Source organism: Nicotiana tabacum, chromosome 1 (assembly GCF_000715075.1).
Source record: "Nicotiana tabacum cultivar K326 chromosome 1, ASM71507v2, whole genome shotgun sequence".
Lineage (NCBI taxonomy): Eukaryota > Viridiplantae > Streptophyta > Magnoliopsida > Solanales > Solanaceae > Nicotiana > Nicotiana tabacum.
The window spans coordinates 50,482,409-50,504,799 of NC_134080.1; the positions used below are offsets into that span (position 1 = coordinate 50,482,409).

Genomic DNA, 22,391 nt, shown 5'->3' on the forward strand with positions numbered 1-22,391 from the left:
TCACAGATTTACCTAATTACAGATAGGACCAGATCAGACCAAATCCTTGAATTAACTCTTTTTTAATCAAATACTTCAATATTAGACCCTTGTACTCTTTTATTTATATGCAAATAATAAAGAAAAGAAATTGATTATGTTTAGGCGAATGCTGTCTTGTTTTCTTTTCAATTCTACCTTTGGTTTGAAAGAAGCTGATCTGGAAAAAATTAATTATATGGAATGAAGATTAATGTCAATATCTCAACTGTACAAGCAAAACCAGTAAATAAATATTTACATTTCTCCCAAATGCAATTTTAAATAAGATTTATTATACAAAGTGTTTAGGATGATGTTTTGTTTTGAGGAACATGTGTAAATTATTTTCTAATTGAAATAAAAAGTGGATTAAAGCTCTTTGTCAAAATTATTTATACCCCCAACTTTACTTTAAAAATTAAACTTCCCCTCCAACTATAAATAATTGACATTCTCCCCCCTTTATCCTACACAGCGCTTGGTTTGCCCTTGCCATTTTTAATTTCCTTCTCATGTAATTATATTTTATTATATATGATAATGTCTTATGATTTCACCTATAATTTAAATTATGTTATACCTTATTAAAATTATAATTTGAGTTTATGAAAATAATAAATAAAATATTTCTTTTGTAAAATTTGTTACAAAATCCGACGTTATTTTTATAAAACATGCATTAGGTACAAACTTAAGTTATATTTTCTCGGTGGCTGAGCCAAAAGTTCGTACTCTTTTTAAAAAACTAAAATATCATATCTAAGATTTAAACATGTGACCTAGAATAATTTTTGAATCCCCTTTATCATTATATTATAATATTTTTTTTATGTCGAGGATATTCAATAATTTATATATAACTATAAAGCCCATTTTTGTCCTATTTGTGCAGTCTAATTTTATGGTGAAGGGGTTAAATTGAACACTCTTACCTCATGTAGTTCCACCCCTGAACTTTTTTCTCTATTATATACATGTATATATATTAGTTGATTGTCACTAATGAAATATTTATTAAATATGTAATTTAAAGTTAATTAAAATATAAATAGATAATATTTTAAAATTTTATTATAAACTCTACTTTTGTTTTAATAACTAATTTTTTTATTACTTGCATTGAGTATATAAAGTTTCCACTATTTTTTATTCTCAAATGTGTAAATAAATTTTGAGTTTTGCTACGAGCAAATATTTACATTTTATCTTTTTATTCTACTCATCAGTTTTACTATTCAACATCAAGTTATATGCTTGGTTACTATTTTAATTTTGAATTTTGAAAATGAGATTTAGTTATTAGATAGTTTTTAAAAAAAATTATATTTTTAGAAAATAAAAAATATTATGATATTAAAAAAGAGAGAAATAAATGGTGATAATATAAAGGGAAAATAAATATTTTAAAAAATCAATTGAGAAATGAGGAGGAGAATATGTATTGTTCAAAGTTGAGGGGGAGTTTGATTTTAAAAATAAAGTTAGGAGTTTTCACTTTACCCTTGACTGTGATTTTACTTTTTTTTTTTGTGGTAATTATAATAATTTCATTACCAAATGGAGTTATGTACAAAAATATAGAAATCTGAGAGTTGGACATAAATAGCCCCAACTTATCAGTAGCAACTTCTGCTTCTAATCTTCTCCTACAGTTTCTAGCATTAATAGATAAGGAGTATACCTTTGCTATAGGAGGTAAAATTTTCTAAAATTAATGACAGTCCTTTATAGTATAGTAGGGGAGTCAAATGAGCAAGTTGGTTGATTTTGAGCGAGTCAAAATAGAGTGAGTAAATAATTGGACTGGCCAATGACCCGTCCAAAAATTACTTGGGCTAAGCTGGGATAGGTCCAAATGGATTAAAATTTGGGTCATAATCCAGCCCGCCCAAATCTTACAAAGTTTTAATTAATGTGTGTTGTTTTTCTATGAATTACTATTTAATTAACAAATAAGATTTTTTTTATGGTCATCTATAATATTTCAAATAAAAAAAATTATTCTAAAGATATTTTAGTTATTTATAGATTAATTTGGATAAAAAATCAACCAAACTTTAAATGAAACGAGATAGAATGAGTTTAACAAATGACCGAGTCAATAATCAACCTAATTTTGAATGAATTGGAAATGAATTTGAGCTCAAATTGTCACATCTGTATCATATGACTATAGCACATAATCTAAATTATATCCTAGTGAAGAAAGGACATTGGATAGAGCCTCTCTAAGTGGAACTTTTGTTGAATGTATAAAGGACACGTTCTCCATTAAGTTATCCATCAAAAAGGTCCACACAAAGAATGATTGAGGTATAAGAATAATAATACTATGAGGTTTTGCATTTGGGTTCCAGCTAAAATACTGAATGTAAGTTTTCATATGCTCCGATATAGTAAACACTTAAATGAACTTGTTGATCGTAACAAATTGTCCAATAGAAATGGTCGATGTATACACGATGTGATCTTCCACCACTAATGCTTGTGGTGGAATGGCTAGGATTTCACCAGGGTATTAAGCTCTCATTATGCGCGAAATACGGGAAAGGATCGGACTACAAGAGTTTGTTGTACGCGATCTTATCCTGTATTTTTGCAATAAGTTATTTCCATGACTCGAACCAATGACCTCTTTCACATGATATCAACTTTTTTGGTTACGTCAAGATTCTCCCTCCTAAAAATCCTTTATTAAAAAATTTCGAATTTGAATCTTGAGAATGAATAAAATCTTGATACATAAATCTTCCCCTTTTAATGGATTGAATGGGAACCAACAACAAAAAAAAAAAAGATCTAGTTTTATTATTACTCCATAAAAAATAATTGTGTTCACCAAATAGCCAAAAATACAAATGGTGGGGCATTGAATTGGAGAAAGAATAGTGAAAGAGCAAAGATGGGTGGATGGGCTTTAATATGCTCTTTTGGATTGGACATCTGTCCTTTTTTGATTTCTGTTTATTTCATTTTTTCAATTTGTAGGAATTATATTTTACTATTATTTATACTCCTAATGCCAAAAATAATCATACCTTTGTAGTATAAAAAGAAAAAAAACAACTATAAAACTTTTAGTATTTTATATTTATGCACACATTTTATTTTATTTAAAAAAATTTAAGAGTTGTTGGTGAAATCTACATAAAAATTAAATAGTTTGATTAGCATATTAAAATAGGAGGTAGCAGTGTCAAAAAACAACATTTCTATTTGTTTCATCTTATATACTATAAAATAATGAATTTTTTAGTCCACCGTCCACGTAGCATCAACACAATTTTCTAAACGCAACTGAAAGATAGAAAATTACATTTAATTTAATGAAAATAAAAAATATAAAGAAGAAGAGGAAGTCTTTTTAATGATCACATTGAACTGTTTCATTGTATAAACAAACCCCATTTTTCAATTGTTGATGCTTCTCCCTTCTCTTTCCAAGTAAATTGGGGCAAAACTATACTAGTATTACTCTTCTGGGGATGAGAAGGAAAGTGAAGCTGAGGTGTGTGGACTGTGAACAAAAATATTCTTGAAAAAAAAGGGGAAAAAAAAAAGAAAAAAGAGAGGGAAGGATTAGGTTGTGGTTTCTAGTTTACCATCTTGTACTACTATTTCCATCCCCATTTATTATATTTTGTTCGTTACATAATTGTTTGAAAAAGACTCTTAATTTTTCAAGTTTCTTATTATAGGGTTGCCTCAGATCCAAGGTACTCTCAAGTTTTATGTGACAAAAGGTTACCATCTTTTTCAACGTTTCTTGTGATTCTTAGCTTCTTTTACAATTTCACATGACCCTATTTCCTTTTTTATTTTTGGTCTTTTTGTATCAAGATTTATGTGGGTTTTGAGTTACTGAGTGGATTTTGGGATCTTGATTGGTTATTGTCTTCAGAATTAAGTGAAGTGCTGACAAGTCTTAGCTTGGTAATTTTTAGGTGAATTTTCTACCAAAAGGGGGTAGTTAGTTGGTGTTACTACTTTTTTGTTTACCAGATCTGACTGACAAAATTTCCATTTCAAGAATCAGAGCTTAAAGAAAGAACTTTTTTGTTAGATCTTTCTAGGCAATGGAAAATGGTATGAGAAAATTATTGTTGATACAGGGGAAAAAAGGTGATCAGTTAGTTTGACAATGACAGGTTGTGTAATGTCAGAGGGTAACTTTAACTGCTGTCAAGATAGTGATTTTGATGAAGGAGATGTGTTTGGCGGTTGCTCCTCTGCCATTTAGATTAGGTAATAATTTGATCTTTCGCAACCCCCCAAGTATAGGAAGTAGTAGTCATATGGATGCCACTAGGCTAAATTCAATGGGTGACACTACTACAAGTTTGTATGCAGAATCTGCTGAGAAAGACCTTAGTGATACTGTATCATCAAGTAGGAGCGAGGGCGTTCCTTTGCTCCCTATGATATCTGAAAATGATAGAAACAACTGGATTGCTGGTGATGCTGTTGTTAGGGAAAGCGAGGATGATGAGATCTTATCGTTGGACGGTGATCAGGTGTCTTGTTCCCTGTCTGTGGTGAGTGATTCCAGTAGTTTATGTGGTGATGATTTTATAGGTTTTGAGGTAGCTTCTGACATATATGGTCAGAATTTTGTGGATGCTGAGAAAAGCATTTGTAGTGTTGAACTTATAGCTAAGCCCGGAGATCTGGTAGAGTCAGGTGTTGAGGATGATAACGTGAGTAAGCCCTTTGCTGTCAAACTTGAGGAGCAGATTACGGATGGCTCCAGCTCAAAATCATCTCAAGTTGTTGTTCAGTTACCCTTAAATAAAGGGTTAAGTGCAGCAGTTAGTCGCAGTGTTTTTGAAGTGGATTATATACCCCTATGGGGTTTTACATCTGTGTGTGGAAGGAGGCCAGAAATGGAAGATGCACTAGCAACTGTTCCTAGGTTCTTGAGAATTCCTCTACAGATGCTAGTCGGCGACCGTGTTCCTGATGGAGTGAGTAGATGCTTAAGTCATTTGACCGCTCATTTCTTTGGAGTTTATGATGGCCACGGTGGCTCTCAGGTTTCTCTCTCTTTTTACTTACACTGTTATACTAGCTCATTGAATTTACATATATATTTGATACAAACTTGGGATTTTTATTTTCCAGGTGGCGAATTACTGCCGAGACCGAGTTCATGCTGTATTGGCTGAGGAGTTGGAAAAATTTATGGCGAATCTTAATGATGAAAGTATTAGGCAAAATTGCCAGGACCAATGGAAAAAGGCATTTACCAACTGTTTTCTCAAGGTTGATGATGAGGTTGGAGGGACGGGAAATCGTGAGGCTGTTGCCGCAGAAACTGTAGGCTCTACGGCTGTTGTTGCCATTGTTTGTTCGTCGCACATAATAGTAGCAAACTGTGGTGATTCAAGGGCTGTTCTGTGCCGTGGGAAGGAACCCATGGCATTGTCGGTTGATCACAAAGTAAGTGAAACAGTGGTTCTGGTCTGACTTTAATTACGTGTGATGTCACTGATTAATCCTTCGGTGCCAATTTTCTTTTTATGTTCTCTTTATTAGCCGAACCGAGAAGATGAATATGCAAGGATTGAAGCAGCTGGAGGGAAGGTTATACAGTGGAATGGGCATCGTGTTTTTGGCGTTCTTGCAATGTCTAGGTCTATTGGTATGTTTCTCCTACCTACCCTATTATCTAGCATTTGCAAATCATGACTCAGGTATCCGTGTGTAAACATTATTGGTATCAAACACTCAGCTACTAGGGATCATTACAGGTTGTAGAATATTTTGCTTTTACAAGTCAGCTACTGCTCTTAGAATATATCCGTTTTGATTATGTGCTGAACCTGAGCATACCTAAACTTAATCACGATATTGCTCATGACTTAAAAGTTTTGGCTCTTTCAGACCATGTAATATAGACCCGGGATATGGTTTAATAATCCATTCTATAGTGGCAAGGCCGTAGGCTCTTATGGCCCAGATGGTTAGGAATGGTATAACAGTGTGCACTAACTGAAGCATGGAACTGGAAACCCTGTGCTGTATAGATTTAGATCAACATTAGTAATAAAGTTGCATATATGCCAGCACAAGCTACCACAAAAGTCTTGTCTAGTTAGGATTTGGAAACGATCCTGGGGAGGATTTTAAGTGCTAAAGAAAATACAATTGTACCAATTACTGTTTCCCATATTCCTATAGTAGATAAGGAAGTCTCATATAGAAGTAGAGCAATGGCTTCGGAAAAAAGTAGAGCACTGGCTTCATAATGTGTTGTAGCCACAAGCTTATACTAGTTCTACAGTGCGCAGGCTTGTTACAACTTACAAGTAAAATTTTGGATACTTATCTTAAACGTTGGTGCTTTAGCAAAACTCAATTGTACTTCGAGAAGCCCATAGTGTGCTTAGGTACTCGGTGCAGGACCCTTCCCTTTTCTTGATCGTGATGGTGTTTTTGAAGAGTTTTTTGGAACTGGCAAATTGCCTTGTTCAAGATACATCAAGACAAGGTAGTGTCTCGGCTGTTAAAATAAGTGCACACACGCTAATATTCTTCGTTAGAGAACTGATTAGTGTAGTGCTTTTCTCCTTTCCCTCCAATAAGAGAATAGAGTGTGCCATTCTCCTTCCTGTTTTACTTATGCTTCTCATTCTGTCTTTCATTTGCTTACATGGATAGATGATCTGTGAATAAGTTGGTTTGTTAGGGAACTCGTCGGGTCATAGTTTGAATTTGAATTTTATTATGGTGCCAACTTGTGAACAATGTGTAGATTATTATTTTGACGAATGCAATTGTAAGCCAAAAGGAGTAATGAAGTTGCATTTTAGAATGTGTCAAGATCTACGACATGTCTAGATTCATAGAAGTAGGAGAATATTGCGGAATATTCCATACATTATAGGATACTATAAAATATGATGTGCCGCCTTAAATCTTCTACCTTACCAAAATTTTCGTTGTTGTAATAATTTACATTTATTGTCTATTTTCAATGTTCTTTTTAATGGTACCTCTATCTCATTTCTCGTGACTTACATTTTCTCGATGATTGTTCCGGCAGTATCACCTATGCTGGTCACTTTCCGGGCTATTGTTTAGGCAGTGTGTATCACATTTCTTGAAATGTCAATATAATTGTTATGTTGCTCGTATCCCTCAAGATCTTTGTTGCGGTTGTGTCAATATTACACGATTTTGGGTGTGGGTGTGGGTGTGGGATCGCACCGGGTTGGTTAACCAAATTTGGGTTCTGTGACTACACTTATGGCCTAGAAGTACAGATTGATTGTATATTTGGTTTGATTTTTGGTTTATGTCATATATATATTCACATAACGTACTAAAACACTTTGCTATTATACAAGATAACGTATAAATAAAATATTAAGTGTTTATAAAGCATTTATTTTTTACCACAAATACCTTTGCTCTCTAGTTATTAAAGACACAGCTATTTCTACCATAAATACTTTATGCTTTCTAGTTATTAACAAAGCTCAACAAGCATAAATATATTATGATAGATTCTAACCAAATTTCTAACAAAAATACTTACTTTTCTATGTTCAGATTTTTATATAAATTATTGTAATGGATTTAAATCACCTCGTGAATCGAAAAAGAAGTTATTTTCAACAATCTTAAATAACTAATTGTCATATATACATATATATTATTCCTCAATATTTATTAGCTGTATCCAGACATCCGTATTTGCACTAAGATCCATACTGCCAAGTCCCAAAATTCTTGTGATGACGAATCTGACCTCTAGATCCACAGACGTATCGGATACCCTCACCCGTATCCGAGAAACATAGCATAATTTCTCAATGACATATCAGTCTTCAATATGTGCAACGTTGCCATCCAGCGACATTTTCCGTCAGTGCCACGTCTCTTTTTCAGTGACATTTTCTTGTCAGCACATGTTGTCGTCCATCATGTCTTTCCAATCAATACAATGTCGTTTTCCAACAATACGTCATTGTTTAGTTAGTATCTCGTCAGCTCACATCGTCTATTGTCACATCACTTCCCCGTTTCAATTTTCAAATTCAAGTTGTTTCACCACCTTCAGTATGAGGGGCATATTGAATATCAAATGGATTAATGAGATTATATTTTAGGATGTGTCTACTAATTCACATTATATCTACATTCACTGAATAGCAGTAATTGATTTTTGGAGTGTCTCGTAATATTTCCTAGAATATCGCGAAATATTTTGCATTTAATTGTATGTTAACTCCTTACCTATTTAGGTGTAAGAAATATACTTACCATGTTGTAGATGGAAGAACTCAGGAGCGACACTTGTATATTATTACCAAAATCATTTAGAAGTTTCCTCTCTTTTCTCCTCTATTTTCACATTAATCAACAATTATTCAATGTTAACGAACAGAAGAAGTGTCATAGAATATAGGAGGTAGGCGGTTTAACATACGATGAGAAATAAGTTCTGTTTTTAAGAGATTTAAATTTTAAACCAAGCTCTCCTTTTATATTGTCTCCGTGAAAAAAAGAGTAAGAATTTGTGCCCTTCCATCAGTCATGTCTTTGGTCGTGTGGCCACAAACATTTTGGTTGATTTGGTTATGTTCCTGCAAGCCTTCTTCGTTTTCTGATCATCACTTGTCTGACCCTGGTTAGTGCAATTCTTGAGCTATGAACTTCGACTTGGTAAAAATTGTAAATAAAACAGAACCAAAAGAAGCATGGGAACCTTCTGTTTCCTGGTCCCCAGGGAGGTGCTCCTTGATTATGGTGATTGTGATGAGAAGAGAGCTCATTTTGTCTTTCATGCAATTCTTTTTATACCTATGACTAAGTGTGCCTTTGCCATCTGATGTGTAACTTTAAATGTTAGAATGTTCTTTTTCTCATTCTTTCTTCGGTCCAGCATTACATAAAGGACCAACAAATTGTAAATCTGTGCTGAAGCCTGGTTTTGCTTCTAGACGTGTGCAAACTCTTGTCGCTGAAGGCTGAACATGCAGGTTTGTAAATTGAAGAGGATATTACAGTGCCTATAAGATGGAAATTTGTGTCGATCAGTGTTAATTAAAAGCCACCACCTATTACTTCGTGATTGAAGCTATTCGCTTCAAACAATGATGCGAAGGTGATCCCAACAAGAAGCGCTTAGTTCTCTGAATCTCAAGTTTGAGAAATTGGACTAATATCAGCATTAATGTATATATGATACTGAAATTAAATATTTAAATATTTTAATTGCATTTTGATTATTATAATACCAAATTCATATAGGTTTGCTATTTCTTTTAATTTTGTGATTGTGCGCTTTACTTCATGCTTTTGTCTTCAAGCCCCATGGAGATTGTCACTTTTTTGCACTCTTCGCTTTTAAAAACAGTGGTGTCGATCATATTCTCAAGTTTCTAATGTCAACTGAAAAATATAGCCAAAACTGACATTGAATAGTTTAAGTTGCTGTACGTGATTTCATTATTTCCGGAGGCTTAACTAATCTATGATATCCATGATTAAACATATAGCCAATATGCCCCAACTTCTGTCATCAAGCTGTGTAGGAATGTGACACGCTGGTGACTTAACATCTCCGATTTGATGTAAGCTATTTTTATTGTATCTTAAGCTTTTGCAATGTGTGCTTTAAATGCAAAGCTGTGAAAGGATTACTCCGTGAGCTTGCTAGAATAGTATATTGCGTATTCAATATACACTCTGCTTTTCCTTTTTTTTTTCTATTTGACATGAGAATTACCCTATAGTGATAACATCGTATTATCAAGGACTCTAAATGCTAATCCCTCTCCTAATTTTGTTAGCAAGCAAGTCTTTCTTCTATTTCCTTTACATTTTATTTTATTGGCTTTTTGGTTGCAGGAGATAGGTACTTGAAGCCCTGGATAATTCCTGATCCAGAAGTAATGTTCATACCTCGAACCAAGGACGACGAATGCCTTATTCTTGCAAGTGATGGTTTATGGGATGTTATGTCAAATGAAGAGGCATGTGAATTGGCTCGCAAGCGCATACTCCTGTGGCATAAAAAGAATGGTGTAACGCTTACCCTGGAAAGGGGCCAAGGAATTGATCCAGCAGCACAGGCAGCAGCAGAATGCTTATCAAATCGAGCTACTCAAAAGGGCAGCAAGGACAACATAACGGTGATTGTTGTGGACTTGAAAGCCCAAAGAAAGTTTAAGAGCAAAACCTAACATAACTGAAATCTCTCAATCAGCTGTTTCCAATTATAGGTTCACAGTATTGACTTCATATGATTGAATATATCCAGCCCTTTTAATTTTTACCAGGGGAATCTGGGACTTCAGGTTTTCATTAGAGTAGCTTTCTGTATGTATTGTAGTACTTGCTCCATTCTCTGTATGTAGGTTTTCTTCATTTAGCTGTTTGAAGTAGGAGCATACATTATTCCTCCGAGTTAAAGGCTCTGTGAGGTTATTTGCCTCGGTATTACTTGGAAACAGTAATGAGCAAGTAAAGAGATCTCTTCTGAATTGTATTCAAAAGATGCATATTTATTTATACTTTGTATGTGGTTTTCAGAGTATAGACAGAATAAGTTGACTCGATCAAAGAAGACCGATATTCAATGCGGTGTATCTCGTTTATATGATGAACAGATAACGAAAGAAACTAGATGACCGTATATGATACTTACTAACCAGTTCATCATTCACTCATCGAATCTGGTGTTTTTTGATGGTTTTGAACTTAAGGTTCTTACTGCTAAACTCAGCATTTGAAATTATAGGTTCAGAATTTGGTATTTTTCATGTTTATTATGCTCCGTGCAGAAAATGATGTGTTCAAATAAACCTATAAAAAATCTATGGTCCATCCGCCTCTGGTTGTGGATCAATGATAGTTCAACAAGGAGCTAATCCCATTTTAGAATCAACTGTTTGCCAATCATGTTCCTTAGTGGTTTTAGAGGAGTTGTTCATTCATAATGGTAGGACCTAAGGGTCACTGGAAAGAAAGAGGTTCTAATGGTCCATGATTTGAAGTGGCCTAAAGGGACTATTACAGTTGCCTCTTTGCCTGTCTATTCAGTGAACATTTGAGTCTGGTGCAAATTAACTTCATCAGATTACATTCTTAAATTACACGTCCTATTACTACCAACTAATTTTGCATATGCAAGAATTATTATATCATTTAAACATGAACTGCAAAATTAAAATACAGTAAAGAGATGCATTTTATAGCAAGATGTGGGATATGATAATCTCAAGCCACCACAAAGAGCTTAGAAGGACAAGCCAAGTGACTTGTAAACTGGAACTGCGCAAATATGCTAACCAATGCACAGTAATGCTAGGAGTCTGATCCAATTCCCTGAAATATTGCATGCATAGGCTGATTATCAAGTATGAGGTAGTTAATCTTGTGTTCCAAACAGAAATGCTAAGGTCTAAAAGATAGTATCTTCATTGGTGGTTGCTCATATATTAGACCTGGTTCATCTGAGCACAACAAAAGCAGTTCAAAATCAACCGTCACGATTTATTAAATATGTAACCTAGCCTATAGTTTGCTCAACAAAGGATCATCAGAGCTTTTATCGTTTTTTCAGAGACATAACCATTTAAAAAAGTACCATGATTAACTTATTGATGGAAACTAGAAACTCCCTAAAGGGGACACTAAGTTCAACAACAGCTACTTCAGTATTTCCTATACGCTAGCTCCATCACTGCCTCGGAAAGATTCTTCTCCTTTTGAATGCTTTGAACCCAGTTTGCATTAATGTGAACCCTCTCGATGCTCTGCTTCAACGTTCTTGCAATGTAAGGCTTGGTACGGCTAGCAAAAAACTCTTCAACTTCTTTCGCCTTCTCATAGGATGAGAACTGAAGAAAAGAAAGATTGAGCCAAAAGATCAAAGACTATGTAGTGAGTAATTTATAAAATTTGTTTTCCATGCTTCTTGTGATTACACAACAAGGCAGATGCCATAGATATAGCTTTTGAATCAAGTTGTCCTATAATAAAATAGTAAGCAACTGCATGCAAATGCTAGAGAAAGATGGCAAAGGAGCAGAAACAAACCGGTGACACTGTTGCACTGATGAAGCGGGTTAATAGGAATCCAGAGCCGTAAGTCTTGTGGATATGATCCCATTTGTCCTGTATTCAAACAATTTATTAGAAGACAAAAAATCAAGAATCATGCCTCATTGCATTTTTCTGAGAAATCTATTGGTTACGAAATGCAGCATTTGGCACTAGTAATTTTATAAGAACATGTTGCACTTCCTCCTCCTGAAATAATTGCACTTTGGACTAATGTGAATTCCTCAGTCTTACAGCCTACGTTTTTACAAGTAACAATTTAATACAATTTACAATGAACATTTTTTCAAAGGTATCTTATTAGGAATTAGTAATAAAAGAAATAACTCGAGGAATGCAATGCAAAATTTCTAGGAAAGGGAGTACTCACTTGCAACCATTTCCACGCAGTTTCGCGGCCTTCTAAACTAACTGCAAGCCCGTGAACACAATCTTGACTCCGTACCTAAAATTTCCAAACACAGATTACACTTCGAACATTTTGTTGAAACAAAATACACACACTCTCTGTGCACAAAGAGATAAAGAGAGATAATCCAGTGCCATGTAAAAATCAAGAATACCTCAGAGCATAACAAGAAGTTGAGAATTTCAAGGATAATTTTGGGGTCCCTGCAAGATGCCAATGAACCTATAGAACAAGAAAATGCACTTATTGGTTGGACATAAAGTTTCATAATCAAAACATTTAATTTCATAATTGGCATGAGTTGATAGATTACTTAAAACCCGTGTCTTTTCTTGGCTGAGGTCAGTCTCTCGGTAAACTCTTAAAAGAGCTTCAAACCCTGATCTATCTGATTTATCCACCCGCTGCATCACAGCTACATAAACAGCCTGCAGAGGGGAGGGATTAGGATCTGCATAAGGTACAGAAGAAATGAATTTTGAGTTACAATATATTCAAGTGTAGTTACCCTTCTCAAGTCAGGAGGAAGAACAGCTGTGTTTCTGTCGTCCAAAAATATGTGGAAGCGCCTGATTGCTTCATTTATTGTTTCGTCATGTCCAAAGGCAGCCAGAACATTCAGAAGCTCCCCTCTCAACATGGCGTCAAGGTGGCTTTCCCCTTGTTTAGGGTCCCAACCAAGTCTCCTGTCGATAAAGGAAAGTCCAATTAGAAGCAAACCTTTAGTGCCACATTGGAATATGAGATTAATGGTCAAGTATCTAATTTCAACTGGGAGCCTTAGACTAAATTCCCTCTTCCAACTCCATAAACAAGTTTTCCTTTTCTCTAAAGTTTTCTATTTGTGGTGTCTATTCCCGGTTTGAGGAGATGAATAAAGGGTAAATGTGACCAATTTAACACACCAGTTTACCCGTTCATTCTTTTCGAAAGGCATTATTGGCAGCAGATTTCTTGTTTCTAGATAGGTAAACAGAAGATATCTAGTTAGAAGAAAACTATATCTCTAAATTGATTTCAGCGCTTATAAACAGCTCCCAAGTCCTCCTAACTTAGAATTAGAGCTACTAGACAAAAGAGAACAAGATGCAAGTTCTAAATCTTTTTTGTCAGGAACTAGCCTCGGAGAATCAACAACAACAACAACCCAGTATAGCCTCGGAGAATAGAAATTCATTTTCTTATCATAGACAAGAGGGTTTGCTCTGATGGTAAGCAACCTCCACTTCCAATCAAGAGGTTGTGAGTTCGAGTCTCCCCAAGAGCAAGGTGGAAAGTTCTTGGAGGGAAGGGTGTCGGGGGTCTATTTGGAAACAGCCTCTCTACCCCAGGGTAGGGGTAAGGTCTGCGTACACACTACCCTTCCCAGACCCCACTAAGTGGGATTATACTGGGTTGTTGTTGTTGTTGTAGACTTGACCCGTGAATGTCAAGAAAGCCAGAGCAGGCATAATTCTGTTCTGATTTATGTTGCTCTCTGCTATATCCAATAGCTTTAGTTAGAAGACATTCACCTATCCATGTTTATAACATTAAAAGTAGAATCACTCCAACTATGCGCTATTCTCTCTTTCTTTTACACTGTTTCAGGATTTCTTTCCCCCTTGAACTGCATCTTGGACGATGACCAAAAATACAAAGATAAGGTAACATGCTTTGTAGTTTCGAAAAAGAAGTAACATACTCTGCAGAAAACTGGAAAAGATTGATGAAAAACAACTTTATGTGATCCTTCAAGTCAGGAACAGCATCAGCTGCAACTCTTGAAACTTTGTAACTTATCTGCATGAAGGGAAAACCGTTAATTTTGGACTGACCGAACTGATAACTAAAGAGGTCTATAACGTAGAGAAATTACGCTGATCAGGTTTGATAGAACAGTGTAGTCGAGCTCCTCCCTGAAAGAAGCCATCAGGGCAAGCAAAGACAACAAAGACTGATGACAAGCCATCGATAATGCATATGAATCATCTAAAATGCCTGTTCAGGACAACATAATCCCATCAATAGTCGATTTTAATTATTAAATATTAGACTTCACAAAAATGCAGTAATTATTACCATATTTATCATTTGTTGATAAGCACTTGCTCTCTATGGCATATCTGAGTCTAGCTGATAGCTCATCATCATATTTAACTCTATAAAAACCTGTTTGGTCCACGTTAACTTTTATCCAGGGATTGCCTTTAGAAGAAGATGAGCATAATAAGTCCTTTACATCAAGGACTTCTGACTTTTCTTGCATTAAGAAGCTTTTACGAGCTTCATAAGAGCCACAACAGAGTGTTAACGGAACTATCCATTGCCCATCACCATGAGAACCACTCAGTAAAAATTGTGTCTGGTGCACGGAAACACAAGTTAGTATGGAGAAGACAAGACTTGGGTAATGGAAATATGCATTTGATTTAGAAACAAGATAACCTGGTCACATTCCAGCTTTTGGTCTTTTATTTTGACAGAGACGACTGGGTAACCTTGTTGCTTTGTCCAGGAGTTCATCAACTTGTTCACAGGTTCACCAGACTCCTCCTGAAGGACAGACCATAAATCCTCTGTCTTCGCATTTGAGCAAGCATATCTTTTTATGTATGAAGCAAGTGCCCTCTGGTTTCATGAAAAAATTAGAAGAGACAAATTCATCAGTCCCTTACAAGCAAGCAACAGCTACATGATATTCTGGAAAGAAAATCTTTTTTTAATCAGTAAAGTGAATTTTTTTAATTTTCCCAGCAATAAGCATATGCTGGTGGTATTTACAGTATAGCCACATTACAACTTGTGTAATGAGCTCAAAAATCAGCAATGGCTTCTACATCATATTACAACAACAACAACAACAACAACAACGACCCAGTATAATCCCACAAGTGGGGTATGGGGAGGGTAATATGTACGCAGACCTTACCCCTACCCCGAAGGGTAGAGAGACTGTTTCCAGGAGACCCTCGGCTCAAAAAAGCAATAGGAGTCGATATATTAGTACCATAAAAATGCATAATAAAATAACAACAATATAAGAGATATGAAATACAGAATACGAAATACGAAATTCGAAATAGATGGCTGGTATAGTAAAACTAGCAGGTAAAGCCCTGCATCAATAGACGACCAATGACATTCTTAGTCTAACTCCTAACTGGCTAGTCTCACTCTATTGTGCTGTAGAAATATTCACAACTTTCCCCTAACCTACAACCTTAATGCTCGACCTCCATAATTCCCTGTCAAGGGCCATGTCCTCAGTAATCCTAAGTCGCGTCATGTCCTGTCTGATCACCTCTCCCCAATACTTCTTAGGTCGCCCTCTACCTCTCCGCGTGCCCACTACAGCCAGTCACTCACACCTCCTCACCGGTGCATCAGTGCTCCTCCTCTGAATGTGCCCGAACCATCTGAGTCTTACTTCCCGCATCTTGTCCTCCATGGGGGCCACGCCCACCTTCTCTCGAATATCTTCATTCCTAATCTTATCCATCCTTGTATGCCCGCACATCCACCTCAACATCCTCATCTCTGCTACTTTCATCTTCTGGATGTGTGAGTTCTTTACCGGCCAACATTCAGTTCCATATAACATTGCAGGCCTAACCACTGCTCTATAAAACTTACCTTTTAGTAACGGTGGCACTTTCTTGTCACACAAGACTCCCGACGCTAACCTCCACTTCATCCACCCCACCCCTATACGGTGTGTGACATCCTCGTCAATCTCCCCGATCCCCTGAATAACCGATCCAAGGTACTTGAAACTACCCCTCTTGGGAATGACTTGAGAGAAAATCCAGATCATATATTTTAGAAGGATGGTCAATGAGGAGATACGCAATAGCGAAGTTTCTTTTTTGACAAACTAATGGCTGCTGTTTAAAAAATGGTGGTTGACAGCAGTATCCGATTAATTCACTAGAAAATATCACTTTTTTTTATAATCGTGGTGTCCGTGCCAGCTTGCGCGCACCTCGACTAATCTAATTCCATAGGATACCTGCCACCTCCCACCAGCAACAGATACCAGGTAACTCTATCCACCAAGGCTTGGATAGATGGGAAGAAATCACCTAGTGTTGTTTGCCTCAGCTGGAATTTGAACCTGAGACCTCATGGTTCTCACCCACTTTATTGACCACTAGGTCACACCCTTGGGTGCATAAAACATCACTTTCAGGAGGACTTTTATAGACATGTGTACTGCATTCACTGCTGCGTTTGTTAAATTCACTCATTAAAGAATACTTCAATGGAATAACTTTAAGTCGCTATACTCAAGCAATGAAATGCATTTTCAGTGCTGACTACTCTTAAGTCTTAACTACCTTGATGGGATTAGCAATACCTATTTTACCTTTGGAAAGTCAAATATTTAAATTTCCAGTAATTATGAGATACACCATTTATCAAGTCCAAGAATATAGAAAAGACAAAGTACTACTTTCTCACTATGCAATTAATGTTGAAGATACAAGTATCTCTTCATCCAAAACTCTAGACTAATGTGACTTTATTACCAGAATAGCAGTTAATCCACACAGTAACGATCACAAACACTCAGAGAAAGACTTATATATAATACTCCCTCTGTCCGTTTTAGGTGACACACTTCCGTCTAAAAAAAGAGTGACACCTTTCTTTTTTGGGACAAGTTGATATAAATGTTCATTCTGTTTTTCATTTGTTGATTAAGTAATGATATAAACGTTCATTCTTTTGCAAGGAAAGAGCATGAAAAAGCATGTGGAACTCTCACCACCACAAGGATAATTTTTGTTCTCTATGTGTGTGTGTGTGTGTGTGTTATATATATATATATATATATATATATATCTCAAAGGTCTTCTTTAATTTCTTAAATTACGCCCCTAGTCAAACAGGGTGGAGGGAGTAATAATTAAGGGCAAGCAAAGTTTTAGTGTAACTTAGTCAAGAAGCCGTTTGAACTTTCTACTAATAATACTTTACAATCACCAGTTAGGAAAGATAAGATGTTAAAAAGGGGCATTGCATTGAATGATATAGTTCCTCTTTCTAATTCACCCTCCCACTTTCCATCTCCATCATCCGACACACAAGTGTTAGTCAGGTAACCAGTATATGTATAAAAAAACACAACAAAATGGCGGACAGAAATATAGCACAAAGGGGTTTAAATGAAGACAAAAGAAAAGAATGTTAACATAGTAAATAATGGAAATGCAAACCTGGAAACTTTCAGGTCCAAGATAGCTCTGTAACATCCGAATGACAGATGCACCTTTTCTATAACTAATCGCGTCAAAAATTTCATCAATTTCTCCGGCATGATTGATGTCAACCTGGTAAGACAAAATAAGATTTGTAGAATAATTCTAAAGCTAGCCCAACTAATACTCTAATAGATGTCAATAACTGGTGATTAAGCACAAAAATGCATCTTGAATTTAGCATAATACAAGAACTGGAATGAATGTTGCTTCATACCTCAATGGGGTGGGATTCTGCAAGCCCATCTAGACGAAGTCCCTCAGTGGCCTCTTCAAGAAACTGAGTCCAAATTTTCCATTCTGGGAACAAACTATCAGTCGCCAAATAACTCACCTGAATACCGGTCAGAGAAAATTAGAATGAACAGCTCACAGACCCAGTCAACGTACAAAAGCATATACTTCTAAGAAAAGCAGCATACCCATGTTGCAAACCCCTCATTCAGCCATAGATGTGTCCACCATTCCATTGTTACAAGATTCCCAAACCACTGATGAGCAAGCTCATGAGCCACCACAGTCGCAACCTGAAGAAAACCCAAATTTTATTCAACAGGTCCAAGATATAAATCAGACAGTTTAATACCACGTATTATAGGAAGCCAAATAACTCCCAACAAATTTGCAATACCCTCTGCTTGTTAGCAGCGGCAGAATGCTTATCATCATAAAGCAATGCTGTTTCTCTGTATGTAACAAGACCATAATTTTCCATTGCACCAGCAGCAAAATCAGGAATGGCAATCATGTCCAATTTGGGAAGTGAATATGGTGCACCAAAGTACCTGCGAGTGTTTTACTCCACAAATTAGAATACATTTTCAAGCAGTTGTTTAGAACCCCCCCCCCCCTACAAACCAAAAAGGAAACTTAAGCTGGAATAACAGTATATTATCAATAAGAATATTTAGAAACTAATTCCTGGATTACGTCAGGGAAATTTTTTCCAAGTTTTAATCCTCCATGATCCTCTTCTTCATTAGTTTCCTTTTTATAAATACAAGGAGAGAAACATATATAGTGAAAGTGATGCATACTCTTTGAAGAGGGGTAGCGTTTTGACAGCAACATGTAATGCGAAGCTCCCTTGATTTGCCTTGCCTACCTGACAGTATACTCGAACAGGAATTCCTGCACAAAGTGATGTTAATTAGCAAAGAAAAAAAGGTTATAGACATATTCAGTAAGACCAGTATAAGTACCATCAGATGTATAATCCTCAACATAGTCGAATAAGCCAACCACAAATGCCACCAAGTATGTAGACATGATCGGAGACTCTTGATATTGAACTGTTTTAAGATTCCCCATCACTTTTTCGTCTTCAGCTGGCATGTTAGAAAGAGCTACCAGTTCCGATGGTACGTCTAGTGTAATTTTAAAGGTGGCCTGGATAGTTCACATCAAGTAAGACAAAGAAAAATCTGAACAACCAAATCTTGTAAGGAACAAATAAAATACTTAACAAAGACTAGAAAAAGAAAGAGAAGTTATTAGATCATCAAGTTCATATGTGTTTTGTTGCATTTATAGCTAAATATCTTACGATCAGCTGGTTCCAATAGCAATTAACATTATTGAGTAGATAAACAAGGAGAACGTCAAATGCTGGCAATACCTTACAAGCAGGTTCATCCCAGCATGGAAAGCAACGCCTGGCATCAGCTGGTTCAAATTGTGTAACAGCCATGTTCCTCTTCTCCCCATTATGCTCGTAGGTACTGCAAAGAACCAATCAATACAGTTAAGCAATCTACATGTAGCACAATCATATTGAAGTAACACGTAGATCAGCCGCAAAATTATCCTCTCAGTTGACTTCTAAAGTAGAGGAACATTGTTTTCTAGTTCTTGGTTGTGAGCATGCATTCTAGACCTTTAAGCAATCTACATAATTATAGCACAATCATAATGGAGTAACACATAAATTTTCTGTGAAAGTCGGCTGTCAGTAGACCACCTGACCCTTAATCTTTTAAAAGAAACAGTTGTTATTTGGTTGCCGCTTGTGAGCAGTGGCACAACATAAACAGAACCGCAACATTTTCCTCTCCTACTTTGTCTCTAAACCAAAAATACTAGAGGACTACCAACAATTGCTAGGGGAATAAAAATGTCTGATAGATGTATTGGCTCCCTCATCAACAAGCTCCATCTAGAACTAATACAGTTACGCCGCCACATAGTAATGTTGGGGCCTCGCCAACGTATCTTCCGCATAGAGATTATAGAAGTAGGTATAACCCTTGAATTAATCAGTATCTGCCCTAATCCTTATACAGTATAACAAATAGATAGATATCCTTCATAAATATAAAAGACAACAATACAATGAAAATGTTTCATGAGCAATCAATAACCATCTATACTTGGAAAAAGAGAATCAACAGTCATCACTACAGCAGATTAAAAAACCAAGTATCTCAACATTTAGTTCTTCTGTCTAAAGATGGGAAAAATCAATACCTTCTGTAAAACCCTTTCATCCTATCATTCAGCGTTCCTTCAAACGCCATATTCAGAACTCCAATACCAAGTGGCAAACTTTCTCCAAACTCCACAACCACTATCTCATCCTCTTCAATCAACCCCACCTCCAATGCCTGGAATACCTATACACACAAAAACAAACACATGTTCAATAAAACAAAACAACAAGAAAACCACATATCAAACTACTTATGATGAAAAAAGCTTCAATCTTCAAAAGGGTCAATCATGAACAAACACATGGTCAATAAAACAAACAACAAAAAGATTACATATCAAACTACTTTTGATATAAAAAGAAAAGCTTCAATCTTGAAAAGGGTCAATCAAGATAAGCATTTTGTTTGAAGATTAAAGCATGGTCAATAAAACAAACAACAAAAAACTCACATATCAAACACACACACACACACACATAGCTTCAAACTTGAAAAGGGTTCAATCAAGAAAATCACCTTGGTTGAGGATTTGAAGAGAACGGACTTGGGGTCAACAGAGAGTTCAGCAGCATTGAGGACAATGAATTTGGTGTCAGAGACAACATCAACGGAGATGTCAACGGCGCCGGTGAATTTACAGGCGACAAGGTCTGGTTTCAACCTTAAATCGTACCTTTTAGGAACAGCAAATTTGGGAAGACGAGGTTGTCCTTTGAATTGATTGTACTTGTGTTCCGCCATTGTTCAATCTTAAGATTGTTGGGTTTTTTCTCTATGTTAATAAATCTTGGGATCTGGATGACTACTATGAAGGGAGTTGTGTAGTATTTATAGAGTTTTTACTATGAAGTGTGTAATCCTATGTTGTAACGTTTTAGTATTTTATAATTTTTTTTTTTTCTTTTTCGGTTTATCTCTTTTCATAGAGTAAAAAAACATGTCTATTTTTTTTGATTAAAACGATAATGTTATATACACTATCTTGGTTCAAAATGAAGAACTTCATTCCAAAATTTGTCCAATTATTATACAATAATTTTTTAATAAACGATTATTTTTATTTTTATTAATCATTTTCTCTTAATATGTGAACAACGAATAGTTTATGAGATTTCTCAATGTATAAAATCGTTTTATTTTGTCGTTCCTCAATATGAGTTGAAGGCTCATGCAAAATGGATTGCCTCAACATTATAATCACTAGCTTATAACCTAATATCGCCATGCATTATTGTAACACTCCAGAATATTTTTTGAAGTGCTTAAGCTATTAAGAAAGTTGATGTGCGCCAATTATATTATTTTGTGTGCAAAGACGGACTATTAATATGATGGATATCAATTGGATATGATAATAAGTGTATGAAGTATATTATAAGTGATTTGGGGTGTAAGAAGAAGCCCAAGTCTAAGCCAAGTTGGAAAATTTCAAGATAGACTAAAATTCTAAATGAGCACGCACAAGATCACACTTTGGACGAGCATATCTACATATATATAAGGTGTTATGTGATGCACAACCTATCAAATTAAAGGTCTTTGAGTCTAGTTTCTAACGCTTCAAACCGTTCATCATTTGGATATTTGTACAAAACTTTATGATTGATTTACCAAAGGCGGGTTATGCTGTATTCTGGGGCAGAGGCAAATCGTTGTTACCAAATGCGATTTATAAGTCGTATTCGACACCTGCGACTTACCTGGACTGTCACGACCCAGATTTCCCACCCTCGGGAGTCGTGATGACACCTACTAATGTGAGATACACAAGCCAATCCTTAACAGCTTACTTCATTAACAAATCACTTCTTTTAACGATTATCAGCGATAGTATGAAAACAGCGGAATTTAATAATGTATGGAAGAGTTAAATTAAAGAAACCAAACAATAATACGGAAATCGACATATGCCTCTACCCAAGAACTGGTGTCACATTACTCACGAACTTCTAAGAGTACTAAATACAACCGTTTGAAAGAAAAATATAAAATGTTGGTCTCGAATACATGAGATAACAGACTGAAATAAAGATAGAGGAGGCGACGGGCCTGCGAACGCTTGCAAGGCTACCTCGGTATCTCACTGGACTGAAAGTTGGCTCCCGCGCTACTGCTGCTTTCCAAGACCTGGATCTGTGCAAAAAAGCACAGAGTGTAGTATCAGCACAACCGACCCCATGTGCTGGTAAGTGTCTGGCCTAACCCCGGCGAGGT

At 35.9% G+C, this 22,391-nt stretch overlaps 2 protein-coding genes across 2 annotated transcripts; one reads left to right on the plus strand and one right to left on the minus strand.

Moving 5' to 3' along the window:
• The first annotated feature begins 3,390 nt into the window (after positions 1–3,390).
• Positions 3,391–10,526, plus strand: LOC107806288 (protein phosphatase 2C 50). The gene is made up of 4 exons (XM_016630414.2): positions 3,391–5,054; positions 5,143–5,460; positions 5,557–5,662; positions 9,880–10,526. Exons 1-4 carry the CDS (start codon positions 4,221–4,223, stop codon positions 10,212–10,214), a joined length of 1,593 nt encoding a protein of 530 aa, XP_016485900.2. The 5' UTR covers positions 3,391–4,220; the 3' UTR covers positions 10,215–10,526.
• A 979-nt stretch (positions 10,527–11,505) lies between these two features.
• Positions 11,506–21,091, minus strand: LOC107806287 (aminopeptidase M1-like). Its single transcript, XM_075250627.1, has 19 exons — positions 20,694–21,091; positions 20,215–20,360; positions 19,367–19,469; positions 18,951–19,137; positions 18,786–18,879; positions 18,380–18,533; positions 18,171–18,275; positions 17,966–18,082; positions 17,707–17,820; positions 14,933–15,115; positions 14,567–14,849; positions 14,364–14,485; positions 14,190–14,287; positions 13,014–13,191; positions 12,819–12,933; positions 12,660–12,727; positions 12,467–12,541; positions 12,073–12,150; positions 11,506–11,873 (listed from the first exon to the last, which is right to left on the minus strand). Exons 1-19 carry the CDS (start codon positions 20,916–20,918, stop codon positions 11,688–11,690), a joined length of 2,631 nt encoding a protein of 876 aa, XP_075106728.1. The 5' UTR covers positions 20,919–21,091; the 3' UTR covers positions 11,506–11,687.
• Between the last annotated feature and the right edge of the window lie 1,300 nt (positions 21,092–22,391).

Bases quoted from the DNA above. Each gene is read 5' to 3' on its own strand.
- LOC107806288 (XM_016630414.2), top strand. From the start codon at position 4,221: ATGAAGGAGATGTGTTTGGCGGTTGCTCCTCTGCCATTTAGATTAGGT. The intron at 5,461-5,556 runs GTAAGTGAAACA...TCTCTTTATTAG, and splicing joins CATTGTCGGTTGATCACAAA to CCGAACCGAGAAGATGAATA. The intron at 5,663-9,879 runs GTATGTTTCTCC...TTTTGGTTGCAG, and splicing joins TGCAATGTCTAGGTCTATTG to GAGATAGGTACTTGAAGCCC.
- LOC107806287 (XM_075250627.1), bottom strand. From the start codon at position 20,918: ATGGCGGAACACAAGTACAATCAATTCAAAGGACAACCTCGTCTTCCC. The intron at 18,880-18,950 runs GTACTTATACTG...CACTTTGTGCAG, and splicing joins TGAGGATTATACATCTGATG to GAATTCCTGTTCGAGTATAC. The intron at 15,116-17,706 runs GTTTGCATTTCC...TCATGAAACCAG, and splicing joins TTGGACCTGAAAGTTTCCAG to AGGGCACTTGCTTCATACAT.